At 38.2% G+C, this 24,444-nt stretch overlaps 2 protein-coding genes across 9 annotated transcripts in view; both read left to right on the top strand.

The window, feature by feature from the left end:
- RSBN1 (round spermatid basic protein 1) overlaps nucleotides 1-15,993 on the top strand; it is a 47,952-nt gene extending 31,959 nt beyond the window's left edge. For all 3 annotated transcript variants that reach the window (XM_030324906.1, XM_030324904.1, XM_030324903.1), the window contains 5 exons: nucleotides 1,580-1,717; nucleotides 2,027-2,169; nucleotides 9,609-9,776; nucleotides 11,018-11,126; nucleotides 11,761-15,993. In XM_030324906.1, the coding sequence (XP_030180766.1) occupies nucleotides 1,580-1,717; nucleotides 2,027-2,169; nucleotides 9,609-9,776; nucleotides 11,018-11,126; nucleotides 11,761-12,231 (1,029 nt within the window). In that variant the 3' untranslated portion in view covers nucleotides 12,232-15,993. The remainder of the gene's footprint in view (nucleotides 1-1,579; nucleotides 1,718-2,026; nucleotides 2,170-9,608; nucleotides 9,777-11,017; nucleotides 11,127-11,760) is intronic.
- Nucleotides 15,994-18,792: 2,799 nt separating this feature from the next.
- The window catches only part of PHTF1 (putative homeodomain transcription factor 1), a 92,898-nt gene continuing 87,246 nt past the window's right edge, over nucleotides 18,793-24,444 (top strand). For 4 of the 6 annotated variants that reach the window (XM_030324316.1, XM_030324314.1, XM_030324318.1 and 1 more), the window contains exons 1-3: nucleotides 18,793-18,872; nucleotides 19,181-19,255; nucleotides 19,921-19,977. In XM_030324316.1, the coding sequence (XP_030180176.1) occupies nucleotides 19,211-19,255; nucleotides 19,921-19,977 (102 nt within the window). In that variant the 5' untranslated portion in view covers nucleotides 18,793-18,872; nucleotides 19,181-19,210. Of the gene's footprint in view, nucleotides 18,873-19,075; nucleotides 19,256-19,643; nucleotides 19,689-19,920; nucleotides 19,978-24,444 lie in introns of those variants that run through there. The other 2 variants (XM_030324317.1, XM_032594364.1) reach the window with 2 other exon arrangements.

Here is a 24,444-nt window from a genome sequence, read left to right as displayed (position 1 = left end):
GGCAAAAGGATATTTAAAACAATCCCAATTGATTCTTAGTTTTTTTTTTTTAATGTTCAATAGTGACCTGCCTTATAAAGGTACAACTGTATATTAGGCCTTTCAATCTAATCTGCACCATAACTAAGATAGTGAATGTTTGGTTACTGATCCAAGATGGAAATTCTGCTTAGAATTCAACATTTTTCGTTTAGTCATTTGTATGCATGGATCTGTCTTTATCCTTGAGAAACATTTTACTTATTTATTTCTTTGTTTATTTTTAAGTTTGTTTATTTTGAGAGAGAGGGTGCAGGGAAGGGGCAGAGAGAGAGAATCCCAAGCAGGCTCTGCACTATTAGTGGGCTCAAATCCATGAACTGTGAGATCATGACCTGAGCTGAAACCAGGTTGGACACTTAACCAACTGAGCCACCTAGGTGCCCTGAGAAACATTCATTTTAAATTGGAGGTGGGAAGGGGCACCTGGGTGGCCTTAGTCGGTTAAGTGTCTGACTTGGTTTCACCTCAGGTCATGATCTCATAGTTAGTGGGTTCGAGCCCCACACTGGGCTCTGTGCTGACAGGTCAGAGCCTGGAGCCTGCTTTGGATTCTGTGTCTTCCTCTCTCTCTGCCTAAGAAAATACAAGAAGTGACATAGAAGAATAATATCAGATTGTATCGAATCAATTGGTAGATTCCGTTAAAATTTTTTTTTAAGTTTAAATTCCAATTAGTTATCATACAGTGTAATACTAGTTTCAGGTGTACTAGTAGATTCCATTTGAATGCTTGGATTCTCTGGGCTGCAAATTGGTATAAAATATGCCCTAAATTCACTAGAGAGTTGATGTAAAGAAAATGTCTGTGTTTCACAAAAGGAAAAGATCATGAAGGGTGATCAGGAAGGCTTCCAGAAAAAAAGAACTGATCTTTGAAAGACAAGATTTGGGTTGACAGAAAAGAGGACATTCCAAGTAGGGCATATTTAAGAGAAAAATCATTGTAGGTAGAAGTTTGGCATAAGTTGGGTAGACAAAAAGATCATTTTGCCTAGGGTAGAGGATCTTACATGCAAGTAACTGGGAGGGAGATTGGGTTTGATAACAGCCTGGTATCTTGCCTGATATGAAGGTTTTCACTAGGGAATACAAAATGGATATGGAAGATTAATCTGACCGTGGTCTCTCTCTTTTTTTTTTTTTTTTTTTAATTTTCTCTGCCCTGCCAGTTTTACTTTTTATTTGCCAATTTTTTTTTTTCCAAAATAAAGATCAGTTTAGAGTGTTTTCAAAGTATAAAAAATCATTCTCAGAGAAGTTTAAGTGTATCTTAATGTCTTCAATGTTTCTTTGAGATGTTGGGATCACAGACTAACTTGCTCTTTGAAATTTCTGTTTGTGGCACTTACCATATTAATGTGTTTGTCAGTGTGCGAGAGCATCTTTCTGTAACTATGGGCTTTATCCAAGGTACAGACTGTTGAGTTCATAGTATGTAAAAGAAATAGCAACATTGGAAACAATACTGTTTTATAATTCTTTAATTATATTATAGTGCACTTCAGTCCTTTATCCTCCCTCTTTTGTTTTATCTCAGGTCAACAGGACATACTGCTGTGGCACCTACCGAGCAGGTCCCATGCGGCAGATAAGTCTTGTTGGAGCAGTAGATGAAGAAGTTGGTGATTATTTCCCAGAGTTCCTTGATATGTTAGAAGAATCACCATTTCTGAAAGTGAGTGTTAATTCCAATTATTAGAGTTCTGATCATTATTTAAGTGGACACTTTCTGTGAAAAAAATGTTAAGTTAATTTTGTCTAGTAAAATTACATTTTATCCAGTGTTTTGAATAGGAATGTTTAAAAAATTGGTTCAGAATAATTAACTTCAATGATTCTTTTTTACATATAAATTACTATCTAAAATAGCATTTATTCATATACAAAATCAACTTCCTAGAGCTTTATTTTGGGTGGTAGTGGGATTAACTTGTAAATAGTCAAAAAGATTTTTTTTAACGTGACTCATTTATCTGACTTCTAGATGACTTTGCCCTGGGGTACACTTTCCAGCCTCCGACTCCAGTGTAGGTCCCAGAGTGATGATGGGCCTATCATGTGGGTTAGGCCAGGAGAGCAGATGATCCCTACAGCAGATATGCCAAAGTCACCCTTCAAAAGACGACGGTAAACATTTATTTTTCCCAAATAAGCAAAAGCACTTTTTAAAAATTTGGTTGCTAATAAAAATGATTGAGACCTGAACACAGTTTGAAAACCATTTTAAGAGCTATCTTAAATAAATCTTTAGTGGTCAGTTTCTTAGTCCAGCCTTCTCATTAGTCACCAGAGTGAGGCATCTTTCTAAAAAAACAACTCTAATTTTTGCCTGTTTTCTTAAAACCTGGGTCCTAACTGCCTACAAGGTGAAAGTCCAAACTTCTTTGTGTGGTCTACAAGGATCTTTCATAATCTGGCCCCAAAAGTTCTTCTAGCTAGATCAGTTTATAGTTACTCCAGCCATGCAGAGTTCACTTTTCAAACCGTGGTCTTTGACAACTCTGTGCTTTTGCACTGTTCTTTTTATTTGGAATGGCTTCTCCCCCATTTTCCTTTCTCCCTGACAGGCGCTTAATAAGTTTTCAAAACTAAACTTAGATGTCACTTCCTTTGTGAAGCATAGACAATTGTTCCCTTCTCTGTGCTCACACATCATTCTTCATTAATGATCTGTTTACATGTTTTTGGTTTTTACTAAATTTTGAGCTCTGAGGACAGTGACTGTGTTTTATTCTTCTCAATCTCCATGGCACATGAGCAGGTGATCAGTCTTTGCTGAATGAAACCAGTAATGTATATCTCCTATAGTAATTCATACTGGGCTAACATATTTTGTGTTTCAGACACTTAAAACAAATGTAGATTAACTTATTCTGGTACTGTGAAAAATCTAATGAGACTGAGAATGATTCATATTTGTTTCGACTATGGAAATAGCAACCCCAGATAAGTACCCAGAAGTGCATTTTAATAGACTAGTGTAGACCTTACCTTAAAGCTCCCAGGGGAATGATGCTAAAGCTAAGTATGGAATAACCTTAGGTACTTGAGATACTGTGCAAAAGTACTTTGTAAAAACTATATGTGAATGCAAGGTGATGAAATGGTAGAACGTGGAGTAAACTAAAACTTCTGCACGTTGCTAGACCACAGCAGGTTTTGTACATCATGATGATGAGTCTTGAAATTCTAAATTCTTAAGTACTGTATGTATACAGTACTGTGATCTTTCCAAAAAGGAAGCGACCACTGTTTGTTTCTTGATTATTATAAACTTTTAGAAAAATCAGATAATAGTAAAACAAAGGCAAAATATACCCATAATCCCACCCATTGAGGCATATCAGCCTTTCAGATTTTAGTTTGTGTTATACTCATAAACTTTATACACAAATGAGCTTATTCTTTATGTGATGTTTACTTTTAAACTTGGTTTTTTTAATCCCTTAAGTTTATGTGTTCTATTAGATGCACTTATATCATCATTTCTAAATGACTACTTTGTTCTCACTGAGTGGTTGTGTCAGGATTTATTTAACCAGTTCTTTTTTAGTGTAAATTTTTTGACAAACATGACAGTGGTATGCTGGAGCCAGCTCACAGGGCCATTATTAGCCTCCCTGTTCCACATAGAATGAGGTCACATTAGTTGCTTGAAATTGGCCATGTTGGGAGTATTTATACCACAGAAATAAGCAAATCAGCTACAGTCAGCCATCTTCCCCCCAAACCGGTTGTTTGGAAATGTATAACACATCACTGATTGTGGGGTACCTGCTGGCTGGCTTGTTGGCCATGGATGGCTGGTTGGTAGGGAGACACAGAATCCAAAACAGGCTCCAGGCTCTGAGCTGTCAGCACAGAGCCTGACGCGGGGCTCAAACTCACAGACCGTGAGATCATGACCTGAACTGAAGTCGGACACTTAACTGACTGAGCCACCCAGGTGCCCCATTAACATTTTTTTTAATTTTGTTGATCTGATTGGGCAGAAATGTCTCATTTTAATTAGTTTTTCTTTGAGGGTTTGTGTTTCTTTTGTGATTCCTTTTTCATTTTACCCATATTTCTACTAGGCTGTTTTTTATTTAAAATTCTCTATAGGACTATTAACTATTTTTTTTAATGTTGCACATTTTCCTCATTCTTTTTTAGCTTCAGTTTTATCTTTACTCAACCCCTCCCCCCCCAACCCTCCCATTTATTTTTCCTTACAGAGATATATATATATTTATTTATTTATTTATTTATTTATTTATTTATTTTTTAATTTTTTTTTTTTTCAACGTTTATTTTTGGGACAGAGAGAGACAGAGCATGAATGGGGGAGGGGCAGAGAGAGAGGGAGACACAGAATCGGAAACAGGCTCCAGGCTCTGAGCCATCAGCCCAGAGCCTGACGCGGGGCTCGAACTCACGGACCGCGAGATCGTGACCTGGCTGAAGTCGGACGCTTAACCGACTGCGCCACCCAGGCGCCCCTCCTTACAGAGATTTTTATATGTTGTCAGATCTGTCTTTTCCTCTGAGGTTTCTATCCTACTGGCAGGCTTAGAAATGCCTTTTCTCATGATTATAAAATATTCATCTATATTTTCTCCTAGTACTTTTGTGATTTCAGTATTTACATGTTTTACTTACATGGTATTGATTTCAGGACAGAGGGAGAGATTGATCAATTTTTCCAAGTAGTTAGGCACCTGTACCAACATCATTTGCTTAATAATTTGTTTTTTCTCCACTAATATGAGGGGCTATCAAATTTTATTTTTATTGGGGTTAAATATTCTTAAGCAAAGTATCCAAAGGCACTTTGAACTAGAGTGAATAAATCAGAACTTAAAACGCTAACGTCATCTTTTTGTGTTAATGAGAATGCTCTATTGCTGAAAATAGTGAAATCACTGTGAGAAGTGTCGGGTGATCAAGGGCACTGCTAATGAAGATGGCCTTTGAATTTATGGACTTTGAAGAAATACATGCACAGGGTTTTAAAAAATCAAATAGTACGGTAGGGTTTGTAATGAAAAATCCTGGCCACCTTTCCCTCCAGATGCAGATACCTTTTTACCAGAGGCAAAAACCATTTCTGTTTTTAATGTCTTTTGTTTTAAGACTTTGGCAGGAAATTTGCCAATTTCTTGGTATGATAGATTAGGACTCCTTCCCTTCACTTTGTCTCCCAATAGTTAAATGACTCTCTACTTTCTTCCTCCTCCTTTCTACTTTTTGTCAGCTGTGCTTATGCATTGTTGAGGTTAATTCATATTGTGTTTTAAAGCCATAATTAGGTTTTATATGCTTTATCAATAGGTGTATTCTAGGATTTGAAAACCAGTAAATGCCATTTATATTATGGGAAGGTAAGTTTATGCAGACCCAACCAATAGGCTAAAAAGTTACATTCTAAAGTTCCAATGTTACTTATTACTCAAAGGGGTAATATACAAAAGAATCTTTCCGATATTTCACCTAGATACTGAAAATCATGCTACATTTTAAATAGTTTCATGTTTGGACTGTGCTTTTTGTTTTGTTTTGTTTTGTTTTTTAATCTGTTTTCCCTGCAGTTTCTGATTGCCCCTCTTTTGAAGGGGGACATACACTTTTCTTGACCATATCCCTAATATCTTCTATTCTCTTTTTTGCTCCAAATACATTTCTTTCTTCTAGAATCACCCTTTCTCTATGGCTTTGACTTTGGCTATGGTTTTTTTTTTATATAGTTTTTGTTTTTTGTTTTTTTTGAGAATGTTGATAGTTACCTTGCTTTCTGTGCTTTTATCATATCCTCAAGAATCCAAAACTTTAATCATACTGTATGCTCTAACACATAACTTTTTTACCTGGAAATCTTTTGGAGCTCTGTGTTCTCTTCAATGCGAAAAGCTTTTTTCACAGTTATCAACGTAGGACCTCCCACTTAATGCATTTATGTATTAACCTACAGTTGTCTTCTTGGGTTTATTTCCTTCTTTTGATTTAGCACATTCTCAAGTAACATTCTAAGAAAAGGAAGAAAAGGAATATTCTCAGAAATATTCTGAGTCATGATATGTCTGAAAATTCCTTTTTTTCTCATGAAATAGGATTGATAGCTTAACTGGATTCCAGAGGATGTATTTTCCCTTAAAACTTGTAGGGGCGCCTGGGTGGCGCAGTCGGTTAAGCGTCCGACTTCAGCCAGGTCACGATCTCGCAGTCCATGAGTTCGAGCCCCGCGTCAGGCTCTGGGCTGATGGCTCAGAGCCTGGAGCCTGTTTCCGATTCTGTGTCTCCCTCTCTCTCTGCCCCTCGCCCGTTCATGCTCTGTCTCTCTCTGTCCCAAAAAAAAACAAAACAAAACAAAACAAAAAAAACTTGTAGCTTACCACAGTGTTTTCTGGTATCTAATATTGTTTATGAGAAGTCTTAATGCCAATGTAATTTTTTTTTTTTTTATAGGTAACCTATTTTCCTCTCTGAAAGCTTAATTTCACAATGATTCCTCCTTGGGGCTTTCATTCTTATTATTATATTTAATCTTTCTTGTGATTTGATAGGTCCTAGAAAGATTCTCCTTTCATTTCTGGGATTTTTTCTTGCTTAACTGCTTTGGCAATCTCTTCATTTTCTGTTATTTCTTTCTGAAACTACTGTTGACGGAGTAACAGATCTCCCAGTTTGATTATCCTCATATTTCTTATTATCTGTTTGCTTTTGATTTGGGGACATTCACTCGACTTTTTTCTTTGGAATTCTTACATTTTAGCATTGTTTATTTTGGTCTTTGTCAGGCTGCTACAGGCTGTCTTCACATATTTGGTGATTTGTGGTTGACACATTCATATTTAGAAATAAAGCATTGGGCTTACCGGACGTTCTATTTATACTTCAGTGAGGCTTATCACTAGGTAGGCTTCACTTTAGAGTTAATAGGCATAGAATTGGACATGAAAGGGTATGGCCACATGCCAGAGGATTGCATTAATTCTATGAATATGGTAAGTTTAGTGTGTTTAGAGAACATGAAGGGTTTTTTTGTTTCTGTTTTTCTGAAAGTTTATTAGGATGCTTTTGGCTACAAGCAGCAAAAATTTGATTCAAACTGGTTCATAAAATATTATCTTATGTATTAAGAAGTCTAGAGAGCTTGGCTCTTGGCACCAAATATATATATATGGTCAGTGATTCAGTACTTTCATCAAGGAATTGGGTCTTTTTCTCTGCTGTCATATTCTTTGCCTGGGCTTTGTACTCACAGTGGCTTTCTTTATGGTTGCTGGATGATTATTGTGGTCTAGGTATCACATATGGATCTAGTTATATGCAATAGAAGAAAAAAAGCATCTTTTCTTCTGTCATACAAGCTAGGAAACTTCCCAGAAGTCTCCTTAGCAAATTTCCTCTCTTACTGCTGGCCAGAGTCAGTTTGTGTCCATTTTTTTTTTTTCTTCAATATGGAATTTATTGTCAAATTGGTTTCCATACAACACCCAGTGCTCATCCCAAAAGGTGCCTTCCTCAATGCCCATCACCCACCCTGCCCTCCCTCCCACCCCCCATCAAGCCTCAGTTTGTTCTCAGTTTTTCAACGTTTATTTATTTTTTGGGACAGAGAGAGACAGAGCATGAACGGGGGAGGGGCAGAGAGAGAGGGAGACACAGAATCGGAAGCAGGCTCCAGGCTCTGAGCTGTCAACACAGAACCTGACGCGGGGCTCGAACTCACGGAGCGCGAGATCGTGACCTGGCTGAAGTCGGACGCTTAACCGACTGCGCCACCCAGGCGCCCCTGTTCTGTTTTTAAGAGTCTCTTATGCTTTGGCTCTCTCCCGCTCTAACCTCTTTTTTTTTTTTTCCTTCCCCCTCCCCCATGGGTTTCTGTTAAGTTTCTCAGTATCCACATAAGAGTGAAAACATATGGTATCTGTCTTTCTCTGTATGGCTTATTTGACTTATCACACTCTCCAGTTCCATCCACGTTGCTACAAAGGGCCATATTTCATTCTTTCACATTGCCATGTAGTACTCCATTGTGTATATAAACCACAATTTCTTTATCCATTCATCAGTTGATGGACATTTAGGCTCTTGCCATAATTTGGCTATTGTTGAGAGTGCTGCTATAAACATTGGGGTACAAGTGCCCCTATGCATCAGTACTCCTGTATCCCTTGGGTAAATTCCTAGCAGTGCTACTGCTGGGTCATAGGGTAGGTCTATTTTTAATTTTTTGAGGAACCTCCACACTGTTTTCCAGAGTGGCTGCACCAATTTGCATTCCCACCAACAGTGCAAGAGGGTTCCCGTTTCTCCACATCCTCTCCAGCATCTATAGTCTCCTGATTTGTTCATTTTGGCCACTCTGACTGGCGTGAGGTGATATCTGAGTGTGGTTTTGATTTGTATTTCCCTGATGAGGAGCGACGTTGAGCATCTTTTCATGTGTGTTTGTGTCCATTTTTAAATCAGTTACTGGCAAGGGGAATGCGTTTGCCACAGTTTGTCAGGATTCATCAGGATCTACCTTTGAAACTTGTAAATGAGGTCACTTATGGGGCAGGAGCAGATACCTAATGAGAATCAGAGTTCTGTCAGGGAAATAAATAGGATAGATGGATGCTGAGTGGATCAACCATAGCATGGGGGTAGATGCCTGACCTCATTTCTACTCACAGGGGTGGTGGGTGACTGGTTTATCTGCAGAATTTCACTTTAATTCCCCCTTTCTCAGCCTTACTACATTTCTGTCTGTCAACATCATGATAATGGGCTTTTTTTTTTTTTTTTTTTCTTTTTTGCACCTATTAGTCTTCAAGGTCTTTTGGGCAGGCCAGCTGCCTTTTTAGTTGCTATTCCCTTCTAGTGTATTCCAGGCCTGTGGATTTCTCTGCTCAGTTTTACTAGACACTTTTAATCATTTTCCATCTTCCAGAAATTTGTTGATATTGTTCATGCACTAATTCATTTCCTTTGTTGGTTCTTATTCATTCCTTTACTATCACCTTTAGATTATTATATTTAGAAATTCTTGAGCACATGAAAAAGCAGAAGATAATATACTAAAGTCTCATGTAGTCAATGTCAGCAGTTATCAACTCACAGCCAGTTATGTTTCATCTGTATTCTTATCCATTCGCCCATCTCCTCTCTCCCACCCCTACCATATTAGTTTGAAGCCTTTTACTTTCATTTTAATGTGGAAGGAGATCATGTACATGCTCAGTTTTCCATCTTGAATCAAGTCTGTTTTGAGAATTAAGATGACTGAGGGTGAAGAAACATACAGCCTTGAACTTTGAATTGTGTTTCCTATTGCTTGAAAACTAAATTTTGTAAATTGTAACACTACATTTGAGCCAAATAAAAAATATAGCCTCTACATTATCATGACATCCCAAGAGAAGAAGGTAATGACATTGAGCATTACGGTATAGTGTGTTAAATGTTAATGATCAAAATCATGGAACCCTTATCAGTTCTGATCTTATTTAAAATTTGATATTTTAGCAGACTTTTTCACCTTACTGCTATTAATACTTTCCTCCCCTCCCCCCTTTACTTCACAACCAAATCAACTCCAGATCAATGAATGAAATTAAAAATCTCCAGTACCTACCTCGGACCAGTGAACCCCGTGAAGTCCTCTTTGAAGATAGGACAAGAGCTCATGCTGACCATGTAGGTCAGGGGTTTGACTGGCAGAGTACGGCTGCTGTTGGGGTTTTGAAAGCTGTACAGTTTGGTGAATGGTAAGTTAATGAAACTCAGCTATAAGGTTGGTTAATGCTGTCTGAGAAAATGTGGACTCCATTTAAAAGTTTGGGGACTAATTTTTTTTTAGAAATTGTGGTAAAATACCCATAACATGAAATTGAAATGAAAAATCTTTGCCATTTTAAGTGTACATTTCAGTGGTGTTAAGTATATTTACATTGTTGCAAAGCAGATTTTGAGAGCTTTTTTGTCTTGCAAAACTGTAACTCTGAAACCAGTAAACCTTAACCCCTTTTCTCCTCTGTCCCCAGCTCCTGGTAGCCTTCATTGTACTTATTGTTTCTATGAATTTGACTACTTTAAATACCTCGTATAAGTGGAATCACACAGTAGTTCTTTTGTGACTGGCTTATTTTAGTTAGCATAATATCTTCAAGGTTCATCCATATTATATCATGTGTCATAATTTCCTTCCTTTTTAATGCTGAGTAGTATTACATTATATGTATATGGCACATTTTGTTTATCTGGTTTCACACATCAGCGGACACTTGGGTTGCTTCCACCTTTTGGCTGCTCTGAAAAAACATCTCTTCATGTCTCTGCTTTCAGTCTTTTGGGTATATCCCCGGAAGTGGAATTGCTGGATCATTTGATAATTCTATTTTTAATTTTTGGAGGAACTGCTATACTATTTTCCACAGTGGCTGCACCCTTTTACATTCAGTTGGAATCCAAAGCTCAGAGCATGGAATTTAGTTTGCCTAAAAACTGTTTTGTTTTGTTTTTCATATTTATAACTTCAGGGCCTTCAGTATTACTATAGAGTTTGACCTTTTTTGGAAGCATAGTTCAATCACAGCTTGACAGTAAGTATTTCAAGTTAAAGATCATTCTGTCACCCCCCACCCCTACCCCCCCAGTTTGAAAACTGGAAGGTGTGATTCTTATGTGGCTGGTATGTTTTCTCTCCACTGTGTTCCATCCTGATGACGACATTACAGGGTGGTGAAAGGATGCAGTTGCAACTAGTTTAGAATGAAACTGTTTTTAGTCACTGCTGTTTTTTGTAACAACTAATCTAATTTTCATTTTTTTAAACAGCTTTATTGGTGTTTTATTTATTTTTTAAATGTTGGTTAAAGAAGCAAATGTATATTCCTGTGTGTCTATTTCTGTGCTAGTAGGAGCATTTCCAGGAATAGGAGAACTGAAATTTGTCATCATTTTCCGTTATGAGATGCAGGTTTCTAAAACTTAATTTTGTTAATCTTAGGAGTGACCAGCCTCGCATAACCAAAGATGTGATTTGTTTTCATGCTGAGGATTTTACTGATGTTGTACAGAGACTTCAGTTAGACCTTCATGAACCTCCAGTTTCCCAGGTGAAACTTTTGCTTTGTTATTATCTTTTGAGTGAGATAACAGAAATAAGGATCTGTACCCAGTTTATTTTGCATTTGATCTTATAGTTGGATACATGGGATGGTAAATTTAATTTCAAGTGCTATTAAAAGCTGTGTGTGGAGAGTGTCAAAAATCATTAACACAGAGCTTCCCAAATAGAATGCTTGAGATCCCTTTAATCTTTGGGATACCCGGTTGGCCCAGATGGCCAGAGGGTCCGGACTGCTCAGTTCTGGCTGTAAAGAGTCTCAGCTGAGGACCCCCTGGAGTACTGTGTGCCCTCATCTATAAAAGGCAGCATATAAATGTTGTCCTTAGTTGTGGCAAAGAATATGTTATTGATACTTAGCTGCACTTTGAAATAGTTGTTTAAATGATTCCTTAGGCTATCCTGACTTGAACCTGTACTTTGTTATCAGAGAGGTAGTAAAATATGAGGAAAAATGTTTCCCAAGCATTACAGGAAATTTTAGAAAGTTGTCTGATACTTAGTATTGCCTGCCTTTAATTTGGCCCTACTACTGTTTTCCTGTGCTAATTCTAATACTTTGTTTGACTGAATTACTACACTACATATTTTGAAGTCTCATGCAACTTTTCTTTTTTCTGCAGTGTGTACAGTGGGTGGATGAAGCTAAACTAAACCAAATGAGGCGGGAAGGCATTCGTTATGCTAGAATTCAGCTGTGTGACAATGATATTTACTTCATCCCTAGAAATGTCATTCATCAGTTCAAAACAGTGTCAGCAGTGTGCAGCTTAGCTTGGCATATAAGGCTTAAACAGTACCACCCTGTTGTGGAAGCCACTCAAAACACAGAAAGCGGTTCTAACATGGACTGTGATTTAACTGGAAAGCGAGAATTAGAAGTTGACTCCCAGTGTGTGAGGGTAAAAACTGAATCTGAAGAGACATGCAGAGAGATGCAGCTTTTGACGACTGCTTCATCGTCCTTCCCTTCATCAGAACTTAATCTACAGCAAGATCAGATGACTCCGCCTATTCCGGTTTTAAAGGTGGAAAGTAGACTGGACTCTGACCAGCAACACAATCTACAGGAACATTCGAGCACTCCTGTGTGATATGTACATATTCAAACACATTTTTTAACTTTTTTAAATTTTGATGTGAAGTTATAGTTTTATAACTGGCTTAAGTTAAGTTTTATTGGAGAAATCTTGCCTATAATTCTATAAAGAGAAATGACATTCCACAAATGTCAAGCATATCTTTTTTACACAGATTATGCAAAGTTAAGAGTTGTATCTTATCCCGTTAGTACAGTATGTAATAGTGGGTCTGCTGCTACTTTCTGTTTTAAGGTGTGAGGTAACAATTCAATCTCTTCTTCAAATCAAACTGAGAATTCTCTGGAATAACAGATTCTTATTTGGTAAATTATTCACTTCCCTTAATTTAATCTTGCCTCGTCTCTTGCCATATTTGCTGTTTTTATGATAGAAGGTCAGATTTATGCTTTAGTACTTGTGTCTTTATGGCACAGCTTCAATTTTCTACAGTAAAAATGGCATAGGTTGCAGGAAAGTGTTCCTGCATCTTGTACGTGGGCAAGTAAGTTCCAACCATAAAGAACAGGTAGTTTCTAAGGAAAATCCAGTGGCTCTCTGGTTTCTTAACAAAAGAGAAAGCACAGCACTTTCTGATCCAAACTGTCTTTTTTTTTGTATCTGTTATTTAAAGCCCAGTGGATATTTCAATTAAAAATATCTAAAGATGAATAGTCCTTGGTCATTCATTATCCATGGTTCATTAATCTCTTCTAGAAACATGGTTAACTATGGAAGATAATTGGGTAAAAGAGATAATGTTGACATGATACTCTATCGTTCTGCTACCTAGCATCCTCACACTTTGTGTGGATACTTTTGCTTCTTAAACTGATCATGAGTATCAAACTTAGAGAATGATATCAATCTTTCTGATGAGGCTGCCATATTTTGTGCATGAAACTTAGGAAAAACTTTTTTTGTCACTTGGCTTCAATCTTTTCATGATAAAGATCTGTTGAGACACTTTGATTCACAGTTTTAACTGGTGAATACTTGGGTTTATTTACTATTACTGTGTGTTGCTACGGTCTAATAACGATTATGGCACTAGACTTCATCCTAGAGTTTCAGGTAACCTAATGCTTAGTGCCTGAGTATTTACAATTTTTTTTTTCAAACAGGCACAGTTCATATAGCTAGTGTAGTCTTAACTTTCTATTATTTTAGAATGTTAACATGATACACATTTCACTTTCTCTTAGTTAATAATACAATAGGCCTTTTGTTCATTAAAGGAAGAGTATTCCCCACACCTAAGACCAGATTCTTGTATCTACCTGGTTATAGTGCAATTTGGAGATTTTTTTCCTGGAGGGTGAGATTTGGAATATTTACATTAACATAGGCAAAAAAAAAAAAAAAAAAGATGCTGCTTTATTATGTCTGTCACCATGAAAACTTAGCTGCATCTTTTGAAATATCAAATATGAATTTTCTCTAAAATATTCTGAAATAGGCTAAATCTTATATAAATATTACTTTGTGCAATATTGTTGTGTAGTTTAAATGCATATTAGCAAAGTATAGAGGTCACTGTGTAAACCGATAGAAAAGTAACCATCAGCAAATACTGCAGTGATTAGTTAGAATCTGTATTATTCCTTATATATATGTATATGTATGTATTCTCTGTTACAAAGGATGAAGACAAATAGAGAAACATTTCAATGTAAACCATTTATGAATTGGAAGTGATGTTGGTTTTAGTTATCTTTGTAAATAAGGTAATTAGAATGGTATGAAAAGTAATGTGATTATTGCAGGGGTGTTTTAAAATCTTGGGTATAAATTCTAGGGTGAATTCTAGTTTATCAAGACTAGTTTTTAAAGGGACCTGCCTTTGAGGGTGTTTTTGTTATTTTGGAGGGGGAGGGGTTAATCACAAAAGTATGTGGATTTAGGTTTTCTCTGTTTTTGTTTTTCTGTCCAGAAGAATTTCATAGAGCTTTACTAGGCTGTGCAAAGTAGAATTCTTCTCAGGCAACATTTGCTTTTTAAAATAATCATGAAGAACAAGGTTGTTAAAGCAAAAACTTTTTTTTTTTTTTTTTTAATTTTTCTTGTCTTCCAAGATCCGATTTCCCCATCTCCCACTTGCCATCCAGCAGATGCCATCTGTCATCTAAGCTGGTCATTACTAATAAACAAGGAGACTGTCTCCTGACAGCCAGCACTGTGTATAATCACTCAGGAACCAGCGGATCTGCAAAGACCTACAATCAAAAGCAAATCCCCATTTTCCTTTTCCAAAACATTACCCTCACCTCCAATATAAACACGTGAAAAGAGTATACAAATGTTTAAAATCATGTACTAATAAATTCATTGTATGTTAGAATTGCAATAGAATGGAGAGAGAAACATTTAGCTAGTCATGTATCTGGAAACTGAATGTCCTATGTGAGTATTAGATTTAATAGCATGCTTTAAAGACTGATGAATATAAAAGCTCAAGTTTTGAGTTTATTACTGCTTTCAAAGTTGTATCCTAGTTTAGTGATACAAATGATTGCAACTTTTCTAAATCTTGAAATTATTTGGTTTGGTGGAGTGAGGCATGGAGCAATCTGGCGTCTTCTGATTTGTAAAGTAGTGATGGCAGTGAAGTTGTAACTGAAATTTAAGCTGATCTTCCTTTTTGGTATATTATCTGTTGTGCCAACTCTTTGAGATTACTTGCAGAACGTGGCTGTAAGTTTGAGTATTTTGTGGAGCAGAGGGATATTTTAAAAATGTGCTTATGGAAAGGACCCGATAAATGAATATTCCTAACTTAGTAACTAGAATGATTTTATGGTATTCATAAATAAGGATAAAAGTCTTCCCCCTGCCCCAGAAGTCATTCTGTAATTACCAATATATGTTAGGAGTAGGATTATGATTCAAAGAGGTATCCCAAATTCATAAAGCAATAATAATAAAAACCTACATATTAGTTTTCCCCTCCAAATTTTTAACTCTTTAAAAATGAATCCCTAAGCTTAATTGTACTTTCAATTTGCTTATTCAGTACTTAGGATTTGTTTCACTTAACTTTATTATTTTTAATTAAAATCTTGAAAGGTGCCCTTTCCCCTTGGAGACAGTTGGAATATCAGTTGACTAACATTACAAGCTCTTGTAGGGGGAAAATGGAGCTTGTTAAATAAAATCCTTTACCAAACCTTAGGAAAAGATGTCTTGCAACATCTTGCATCAGTCTTAATAGGCATAAAGTTCACACTTAATGCCTGGAGAAACTTTTGCTTATTGCCTTTCCCTCTATAAATAGTGTCTAGAATGAAAACTAATTTAGAAACAAGACTCAAAGATTCAAGAAAACCCTTAGTGAATATATTCTTGATCATTAATATTAGCCCATTATATTTTCATCTGTATTTGCCATTAAAAATTTATTTGCATTTATACTTTTAGGATAATTGAGTTTGTGTCTTTCTAATAAATCTATTTTATCATTGCTACAGGTTAAAAAAAAGAGCCTTTCACTAGTACATGGCAGAAGTTCATATTTCTGCTAAGTTTTTTTTTTTTTTTTAAACAAGTGTAGCTGTATTTATTGGTCATGCAGTAAGTAGAGGAAATGTACAAGACAAATGTTTTTCTTTACCACATAAGGGACCTATGCTCATCCTGAAAGTTTGTTGCTTTAAAAGCAAGTATCTCCATAAATATTATGGCCTTCCATTTTCTTCATAAATTTTTTATGATCCACTTGTGCATGTAGTTGAGACCACTGTCTCTTAATATAGCACTTTTCAATTCTCTAAAGAAATACTTATGTACTACTTCTATCACATGTTGTAAATTTTCATGTAATAGTGTTTTCTGTGACTAAACTCCATTTTGATTGGCAGCTAAGACTTTTTTTCCTGTGGCTTTAATTTATCTAAGAGGTCTTTGCATATAGATGAAATGTATAATTTGCCTGGCGGACTATTTGCGTTGTGTGGCCTTAGTTTGTTTATTGACATTAACGAGTGTTTTAAAAAGGTTTTTAATGAATAGTCTTAAATCTAAATTTGTGTGAATAATAATCCTTTTAACACAGTGCTTTTTTGTAGCTGTCTAAGTGTGTTAAATTGTTAAGCTATTTCTTTGTAAAATAGGACAATGGAATGCATAGAGGTTTTTTTTTCCCTGTAAAGTATTTTTTTAATAAACAAAAGTCTGATTTGTCCTTTACTTGTTTCATGAGAAAATGAATAGTACGTGTGAATTCTAGATACCTGAAACCTGTTTTTAAAGTATTAATCCTCCCACCTTGTTATGTCCCCATTAGTTTCTAGTGTTTTAGAAAAAATCTTGTGTCCTTCCTAAAAGAAAAGGTCATAGATAATGAGAAAATGCCGTCACATTGAGGTGCAGCTAGTTTGGGGGAAGAAAAGCTACACTTCGCATTTGTGGTAGTTGTGCCTTCTGATGCTTAAATTGGGTTTTTATCTACTTGAGGACAGCCAAATTGTTCATCTGGCTGTGCCCGTATTTTTCAAAGTACATGCATGCAGTGTTAATGAAGATGGTGAGCAGACATTTTGGACATCGTTGATGTATTAAGTGATACAATGCAGTGGATCTTCTTCCTCCAGATTTTGTGTGAACTTCTTTTTGAAATACTTGTCCTAAGCCCTGATAGACCTTGGTTGGGAAGGGAACTAATGGTTTTTCAGTAAGTGCTGTGGGCCATTTAATATTCACAGCCTTTAGTATTTACTAGGTAGATAACAAATACAGGTGAGAAAACAGGCTTGTTAGGTTGAGTAAATTGCCGAAGATCACACAGTGCTTTAATTGGAACAGGGATTTGAATGCAGTTCTTGGTTTAAAGCCTATGCAGTGTTCAGTGGCAGTCTTAGCACTGAAAAGTTTGTAAGATGATTTGCCCCTTCCTACTATTCCCTAATGCAACTTCAGTTCTTTCACGAATTCCCCAAAAAGTCTCTGTGCGCTAAGCAACGAAGTAAAATGTTTTTGTTATTAATGTAATTTAGGACTTAAATATTTAGATAAAGATGACTTTCTCATTTGTCACTTTTTTTTTTTTTTAAAGTTGGCCATTTGTTCCGAAACCCAGCAGAATTATGTTTAAGAAAGGGGGAAAGCTGTCAGGAAACAAACCAGAAAGGGAACCACAGTCTATGCGTGCCATATAAAAATCAAGCCTGGATGAAATAATTTTTAATTAGTTCTGTAGGAGTTATTTATACTTTTTAGTGGATTTTCCTTAGCAGTAGAATGGGATAACTTCACCTTACCCCGATTTAATAGGCAAGAAATGTTTGTAAAACATTTAGAACCTCACTTCTCAGGCTTTCTGAAGTGTAGCCAATGTGACCATTATGTGTCATTAGCTTTACCTGACTCTGCTGGGGCAAGCAAGGACACTGCTTCAAGTGGGGTGGGAACGGCCGTTAGGGGTCAGTGTTCCACTAATGGCCAAAAAGCCCTGCACTATAGAGGAGGAAAGCAGCTCAAAACCTTAGGAAGGTATCCTTAGATACTCCTTTTAGCGCGCAGCCATTCCTTTCTCCTGACCCCTATCAGCCTGCTCGAACTCTTAGCCTAGAGACAGTTCTTCCCGCCGCCACCCTCCCCTACCCTAATTTGGGAAACGTGCCCTGGAACTGCGCCAAGCCTTGGCCCTCCTCTTCCCTCAGTCTCGAGCACCCGCAAAGTTTAAATCTCAGAGCTGCTGAGAGTTAAGGGTGACAAGCAGCCCACCGCGCCCTTCGTCCGGGGACGGCGTAAATGCAAGAAAACTGCGTTCATCCAGCCCAGACTGAGAACCTATGTGCCAGGCTCCTGCGAGGCTCCAACCGCACTGAACCCACAGCCCTTTAGGGAAGGCCGACAGTAAATAATGGAGCACAAAGAAACCTGTAAGACAAAGAGAAGTGTTACAAAGGAATGAACGGGCAGCTCTTAGGACATTTGGACCGACCTCCTTCAGGTCGACGTCTGGGCAAGTCGTTTCTCAGGAAGTGACCTGAAGCGTGATCTGAGGGTCGTGTGGCTCCCCAGCCCCTGCGTCCGGGAGCCCGGCGGAGGCCCCGGGGGCCAGGCTCGGGCGGGGGCGGAGCCACTTTCGTGCAAAACCCGGAAAGCGGAAGCCGCAGCGGGGCCGCACCGTGGTCTGCGGCGCTGCCCTCGCCCAGCTCGCGGCCGGCTGAGTCACGGCCCGCCCGCCAGCCGGGCCTCGCAGGACGCCCGCCCGCCCTTTGCCCCGCAGCGGCTACCTCCCGCGCCGGCGTTGGGGGGGGGGGCCCTCCGCTCTGCACCCGAAGAGCCGGGCGCCGAGCCTCCGGCCGTTGCCGCAGCCCCTGGCGGCCAGCGAAGCCCTCCTTCACGTCTCATCCCCGTCCTTTCCCAGTTGATTCCTGGCTTATTTGGGGGTCGGTCCGGTGACCCTGAAGGTCGCGCTTGGAGGGCGCCGGGGCTGCGGCAGCAGACTGCCCTCCTCCCGGCGCGGGCGGCCGGCTGCCCCCGAGGCCCGCGCGGCCGCCGCGGTCTCCATGGTAACGGCCGCGCCGGCGTCTGCGCCCCGGGGGGAAGATGCGGCCTGCGGCGCCCGCCGTCTCTCCCCCGGCCTCATGGCGGGCCCGGGGCCACTGAGGAGGAAGGTCCCGGCCGCCGGACTGCGGGGCAGCAGGCACCAGGTGAGAGCCGGACGCCGGGGAGCGGAGGAGGGGGTGCGGGCCAACTCCAGCCACCTGCCCTCCCCTCCCCTCCCCTGCAGCCTTGAACACACTCGCACCAAATATCGCAGAGACGCTTCTCCCGGCGCCACTGCACCAGAGGTTTTTGGTTTGCTTCTGTTTTTGTCTTTTTTTCCTGGCAACCAGCCGGAGAAGAGACAGTCAGCAGCTCATGGAGACGCCGAGAGAAGCGATTTTTGAGTTCTACCCAAACTGGGAGAGTACCTTTCAGCAACCGGACTCACCGACTGCTATTCCTTCGTTTTCAGTGAAATCCCATTCTCTGGCTGGAGACACAGATGGCCTCAAATGAGAGAGATGCTATATCGTGGTACCAAAAGAAGGTAATATCAACCTTTTTTTTTTTTTTTTTTTTTTTTTTTTGTAAAGCAGACTTCCTGCAAAATGCCCCCGCAAAAAATCCCCCGTTAGCTTTCCCTAAGCTCGGTAGTGCCGGCAATTCCAGCACGGTGTCTCTCTCCCAACATCAACGGACAAACCGAGGCGCAAGGTCATTAGGTCTTTTAGGCTCTGTTCCCGGTCCCCGAATAGGACTCTCAAGTCCCCTCCCTTCTCCAGGCCGCATACACCGTGCCCCAGCAACGCTCTGAAAGTTTGCTTCTGATCAAACTGCTGTGTTTTTTTTAGACGTGAAACTTGTATCTTCACAGCTCAGATTGGTACTGGCAACAGTCTTACTGAGCTGTCCGTTACCTTTTTATTCCTCTCTAGTTTTCCTACTGATGTTTTCCTTAAGAAGTGGAAATATCTTGTAAGGTAATGCTTAATTTGAAATATTTTGGACAGTACTTTTTAACTTACTTTTCGATCCAGCTACTTTAGACTTTTGAGTGCAACAGTCCTTTAAATAACTTACTCTAACCTCTGAGAAGCATAAACATTCCCCAGATACTGTATTGATGCTTAGTAGTTTCGTGACTTTTGTGACATTTGACCTAAATAACAGGATTTCCTTTGCATCATTCAAATAGCCTGCTCCCTATTTCAGATTGGAGCATATGATCAGCAGATATGGGAAAAGTCAATCGAACAGACTCAGATTAAGGTAAATTGATTTCTTTGATTCTAGCTTTGTTTTACTGAATTAATGTGGAGAGTGGTTTGCACTTTTTATAAAATCTGCACTTATCCACCAAGTCTGGCATTCTTTATTCTTTGAAGTCTAGAAGGAAAACAAAACACTGCAAGCAGAATGATAAATGACAGTTGACATTTGACCTCAATATCAGGGAAAGAGAGAGGAGTGTGGTTGGTCTGTGATGAATTAGAAAACAAATGTCCCCTACAAAGGGGGCTGTGGCTGCTTAACTCTGGTCAGTTTTATTCTGTGGCAATGCAGGCCAAGGACTGCCAGAGCCTCAGGAAGATGCTTTTTTATGCGAAATATCCAGACTTTTTTCAGAGCATCTTCCCTTCCCCCTGCCTTTCTGCCTCCTCCTCCACTTCCTCTTTCACCGCCTTCTCCCTCTTCTTCCTTTCTTTCTCCTTTTTCTCTTCCCGTGCAAGCTACATCACATCCATTTGTGGCCTGAATCACTTTTTCAATTACCGGTTTAGAGTGTGGTCTTAAGTTTTTCAGGTTCTTAAACTTTTTTCTACCCTGCTCTTAGAACTGAGCAGATTCATGGGGTTATTTCATGTTAACCAACCAAAAACTGATGTGTGATTCAGAATGCCAGTTTATTAACTTATAATAGGGGAGGGGAGGGTTAAATAATCTAATGCTCCAGAGTCAGGGTTGTGGTGTCAGTGTGTACTGGGACAGGTGGGAGGTTGGTGCAAATTAGTCACGGGAGGGTTGCTTGGTAGTCAAATGTTATTGAATAGTCTTGAGAGATGTGGAAAAGCCTAAAGACCATCCCAGCCCCTAAAAGAATGTCTCTCCCTATTGACTTTAATACTTAGATCTACAGATTCAGGGTCTTACTCCCTTGGAAAGTGCTGAATAATGGCTGGCAGATTCTTCTTTTTGGACCTTGCTATTTTAAACATTTGTTGTAGATCTTTTATTAACACTTAAAAAAATACATGTATGTGTGGGTGTAATACAATTTAATAGTTTTGTTTATCTGTAAGTCACATTGATTGGCCTGGGATGTTTAAATCTCTGGTGAAATACATTTAACCAACACTTGTAGGGTGCATAACAGGCCAGTCAACTACAAAGCTGTTAGAACTACATGGTACATGGCAAACTTTTACAGTTTTGGGCTGTCCTTGATTTTTTTATATATTAAGGGGACATGGGGAAGGATGAATAAACTCCCACATTATGTTTTGTAACTCTCTAAAATCCTGGCCTGTTAGTCTTTTGTGAGTTGCTGTAAAGTACTGATAGTAAGATGTAATGAAAAGAGCACGGAACTGGGAGTGAGATCCTCTTTTAGTGATCTCTAGCCTTGTGATCTTGAACAGCGCTGTAGTGTCTCTGGGTTTTGGTTTCTGTATCATTAAAAAGATTTTATTGACTGCCTTCCCCTACCCAACTAAAGATTTTCTCAACTCTCGTTTCCGTGCCATTTTATGCAGACCTTCCTTTTAGTATACCAAATCAAAAGTATTTGTTAACCTGTGCATCTTCATAGGCCTCAAAGCAGGAATTGTGTTTGCATCCCATTTTTAGAACCTCTTGATTCTTACTAGGACCTCAGTATCTGTTGCTCAGTTTAATTAACGCTATCTATTATATATGTTTTTATTCATTGTTCTGTCACAAGGTAATCTACCTAACAACTCCTTAATGTATACTTTGAATTTAGCAGCAGTGGAAAGGATCAAATTAAAGACAACTCTAAAAATTTACTAAGCTAATGTACCAACATGTTCTAGGCTTTGAGAGTACAGTCAACAAGATATATATGAATTTCACAGTCTAGTGGTGGTGGGAGAAGAGCCAAGGTATCTTTTCAAATATGTTTTAGTCTCAGACAAAAATAGACCAAAATATAGGACACAAAGTATTTAATGCAATTTAAAAATAGATTACACAAATATAAATATTTTTGACAAAAAAATTTAAAAAAGAAAATTAAATAATAATATTAACATCAGATCACAGTACAATAAAATTAGAAATTACACAATACAAGTATAATTCAAGAGGCAAGAATGTACAATAGGGAAAAGGCAGTCTCTTCAACAAATGGTCTGGGAAAACTGAACAGCTACATGCAAAAGAATGAAATTGGACTATTTTCTTATACACAAAAATGAACTCAAAATGCATTAAAGACCTGAATGTGAGACCTGAGAACGTAAGACTCCTAGAAGAAAACATAGCCAGTAATTTCTTTGGCATTGTCCTTAGAAATTCTAGACCAGTCTCCTCAGGCAAGGGAAACAAAAACAAATTTAAACGATTGAATCAACATCAAAATAAAAGACTTTTACACAGCAAAGGAAACATCAACAAAACAAAAAGGCAGTCTGCTCAATGGGAGAAGATATTTGCAAATGATCTATCCAATAGGGGTTAACGTCCAAAGAACTCTTACAAGTCAAGACCAAAGAAGCAAGTAATGATTAAAAATGGGCAGAGGATCTGAAAAGACACTTTTCCAAAGAGGACATAAAAGTGGCCAACAGAAGCATGAACAGAAGCTTAACATTTCACCAGGAATATGCAAATCCAAGCCACAGTGAGATACCACCTCACACCAGTCAGGATGGCTAAAATAAAAAACACAAGACCCAGCAAGTACTGATGAAGATATGGAGAAAAAGGAACCTCGTTCACTGTTGATAGGAATGTAAATTGGTGTGGCCACTGTGGAAAACAGTATGCAGGTTGCTCAAAAAATTAAAAATACAATCACTACATAATCCAGTAATTTCACTACTGGGTATTTACCCAAAGAAAACAAAAACATTAATTTGAAAAATTGCATGCACCCTTGTGTTTATTGAAGCACCACTGACAATAGTCAAGATATAGAAGCAACCTAAATGTCCATCAATAGATGAATGAATTATATATATATAACATATATATATAGTGGATGGTCCAAGGTGGATGGACCTGGAGAGTATAATGCTAAGTGAAATAAGTCAGAAAAAGAAAGACAAATACCACATGATTTCACTCATGTGGATTTTAGGAAACAAAAAAGGAGACCAAAGAGACTCCTAAATACAGAGAACAAACTGGTAGTTGCCAGAGGGGAGGTGGGTGGCAGATGGGTGAAATAGATCAAGGGGATTAAGAGGATGCTTAGTGTGATAAGTAACATACAGAATTGTTGAATCATTACATTGTAACCTGAAACTGTATGTTAATTATACCTCAATAAAAAAGTAGTAAAACAGATTAAAAGGTTATTACCACTGAAAAGAGAAAAATTTGCAAATGTGGGAACATGGCAATAAAAATAGTGATTATTTCAGTTAAAAAAAACTTCAAAATCATAGAAGATGTAAATTAAAAAAAATCTTAACTTGGGTTATGAAAAGTATATGAACTCTTCCGCAAACGTTTTCTGAGCTACTGTGTTTAAGGATTTTGCTAGGTGCTGAGCATAAGAGGAAAAGTACTTATGAACAGAAGTATAGTATTTGTTTAAGAGAAGAGCAAGTAGCCCTATCTGATTGGAGTATAAGGTATATAGATGAGATGATAGGCCATAAATCAGTTTGGAGCGGACTTGAATGCTTTACTAAGAAATTTTCATACTATTCTGTAGAAAACGGAAAATTTTTCATGGTTTTTGAATAGAGGAGCCACATTGTGTTTGTGTTTTTGAAGAATAGACATTACAACAAAATCTATGGAATGTTTCTGAAGTAATACTTGATAAAATTATATCACTCTAAAAATGTACATATGAACAAAAAAATGTCTAGATTGACTAGGAAGACTTATAGAGATTCAAGTTAAAATATGAAGAATCTAGAGAAACAAAACAGTAATTCCAAGAAGGGAAAGAAATACCAAAAATAAAACTAAGGCAGTCATTATGTATTCTTCAATTGCTAAATATTTGTTGAGCACCTACCTACCATATGTCAGGTAGTAGACTAGGTACTAATGTCTACACAATGATGAGCAAAAACGCTCAGTGTTTTTCTTTGCATGGAGCTAAAGTGGGAGAGGAACAATAAAAATCCTCTTAGTGAATAAAAATTCGTAATAAATGCTAAGAAGGACAGCTGTTCTTTACAAACTATTATACTTACGACAAGGGAAATGGACTTAGTCAAGGTGGTCAGAGAAGCCTTCGCTAAGGAATTGATACTTCAAATGAGATCTGAAGGATGAATAGCAATTAATTAAGTCAAGAACAGATATACTACAGAAACCTACAGAAACTCTTTCAGAAAACAGGAGGAAGTACACTTCCCAACTCATTTTATGAGCCCGGTATTATCCTGACTCTAAAGCCAGACAAAGACATCACAAGAAAATTCATTGTGAACGTAGGTGTGAAATATTTAAGAAAAGATTAGCAAACCAAATTCAACAACATATAAAATGGACTATCTACTGGGACCAAGTGGGGTTTATCCTAGGAATGAA

Source organism: Lynx canadensis, chromosome C1 (assembly GCF_007474595.2).
Source record: "Lynx canadensis isolate LIC74 chromosome C1, mLynCan4.pri.v2, whole genome shotgun sequence".
In the NCBI taxonomy this organism is placed as follows: Eukaryota; Metazoa; Chordata; class Mammalia; order Carnivora; family Felidae; genus Lynx; species Lynx canadensis.
The sequence above is the reverse complement of the archived record's forward strand: the minus strand, read 5'-3'. Positions and strand labels throughout refer to the sequence as shown.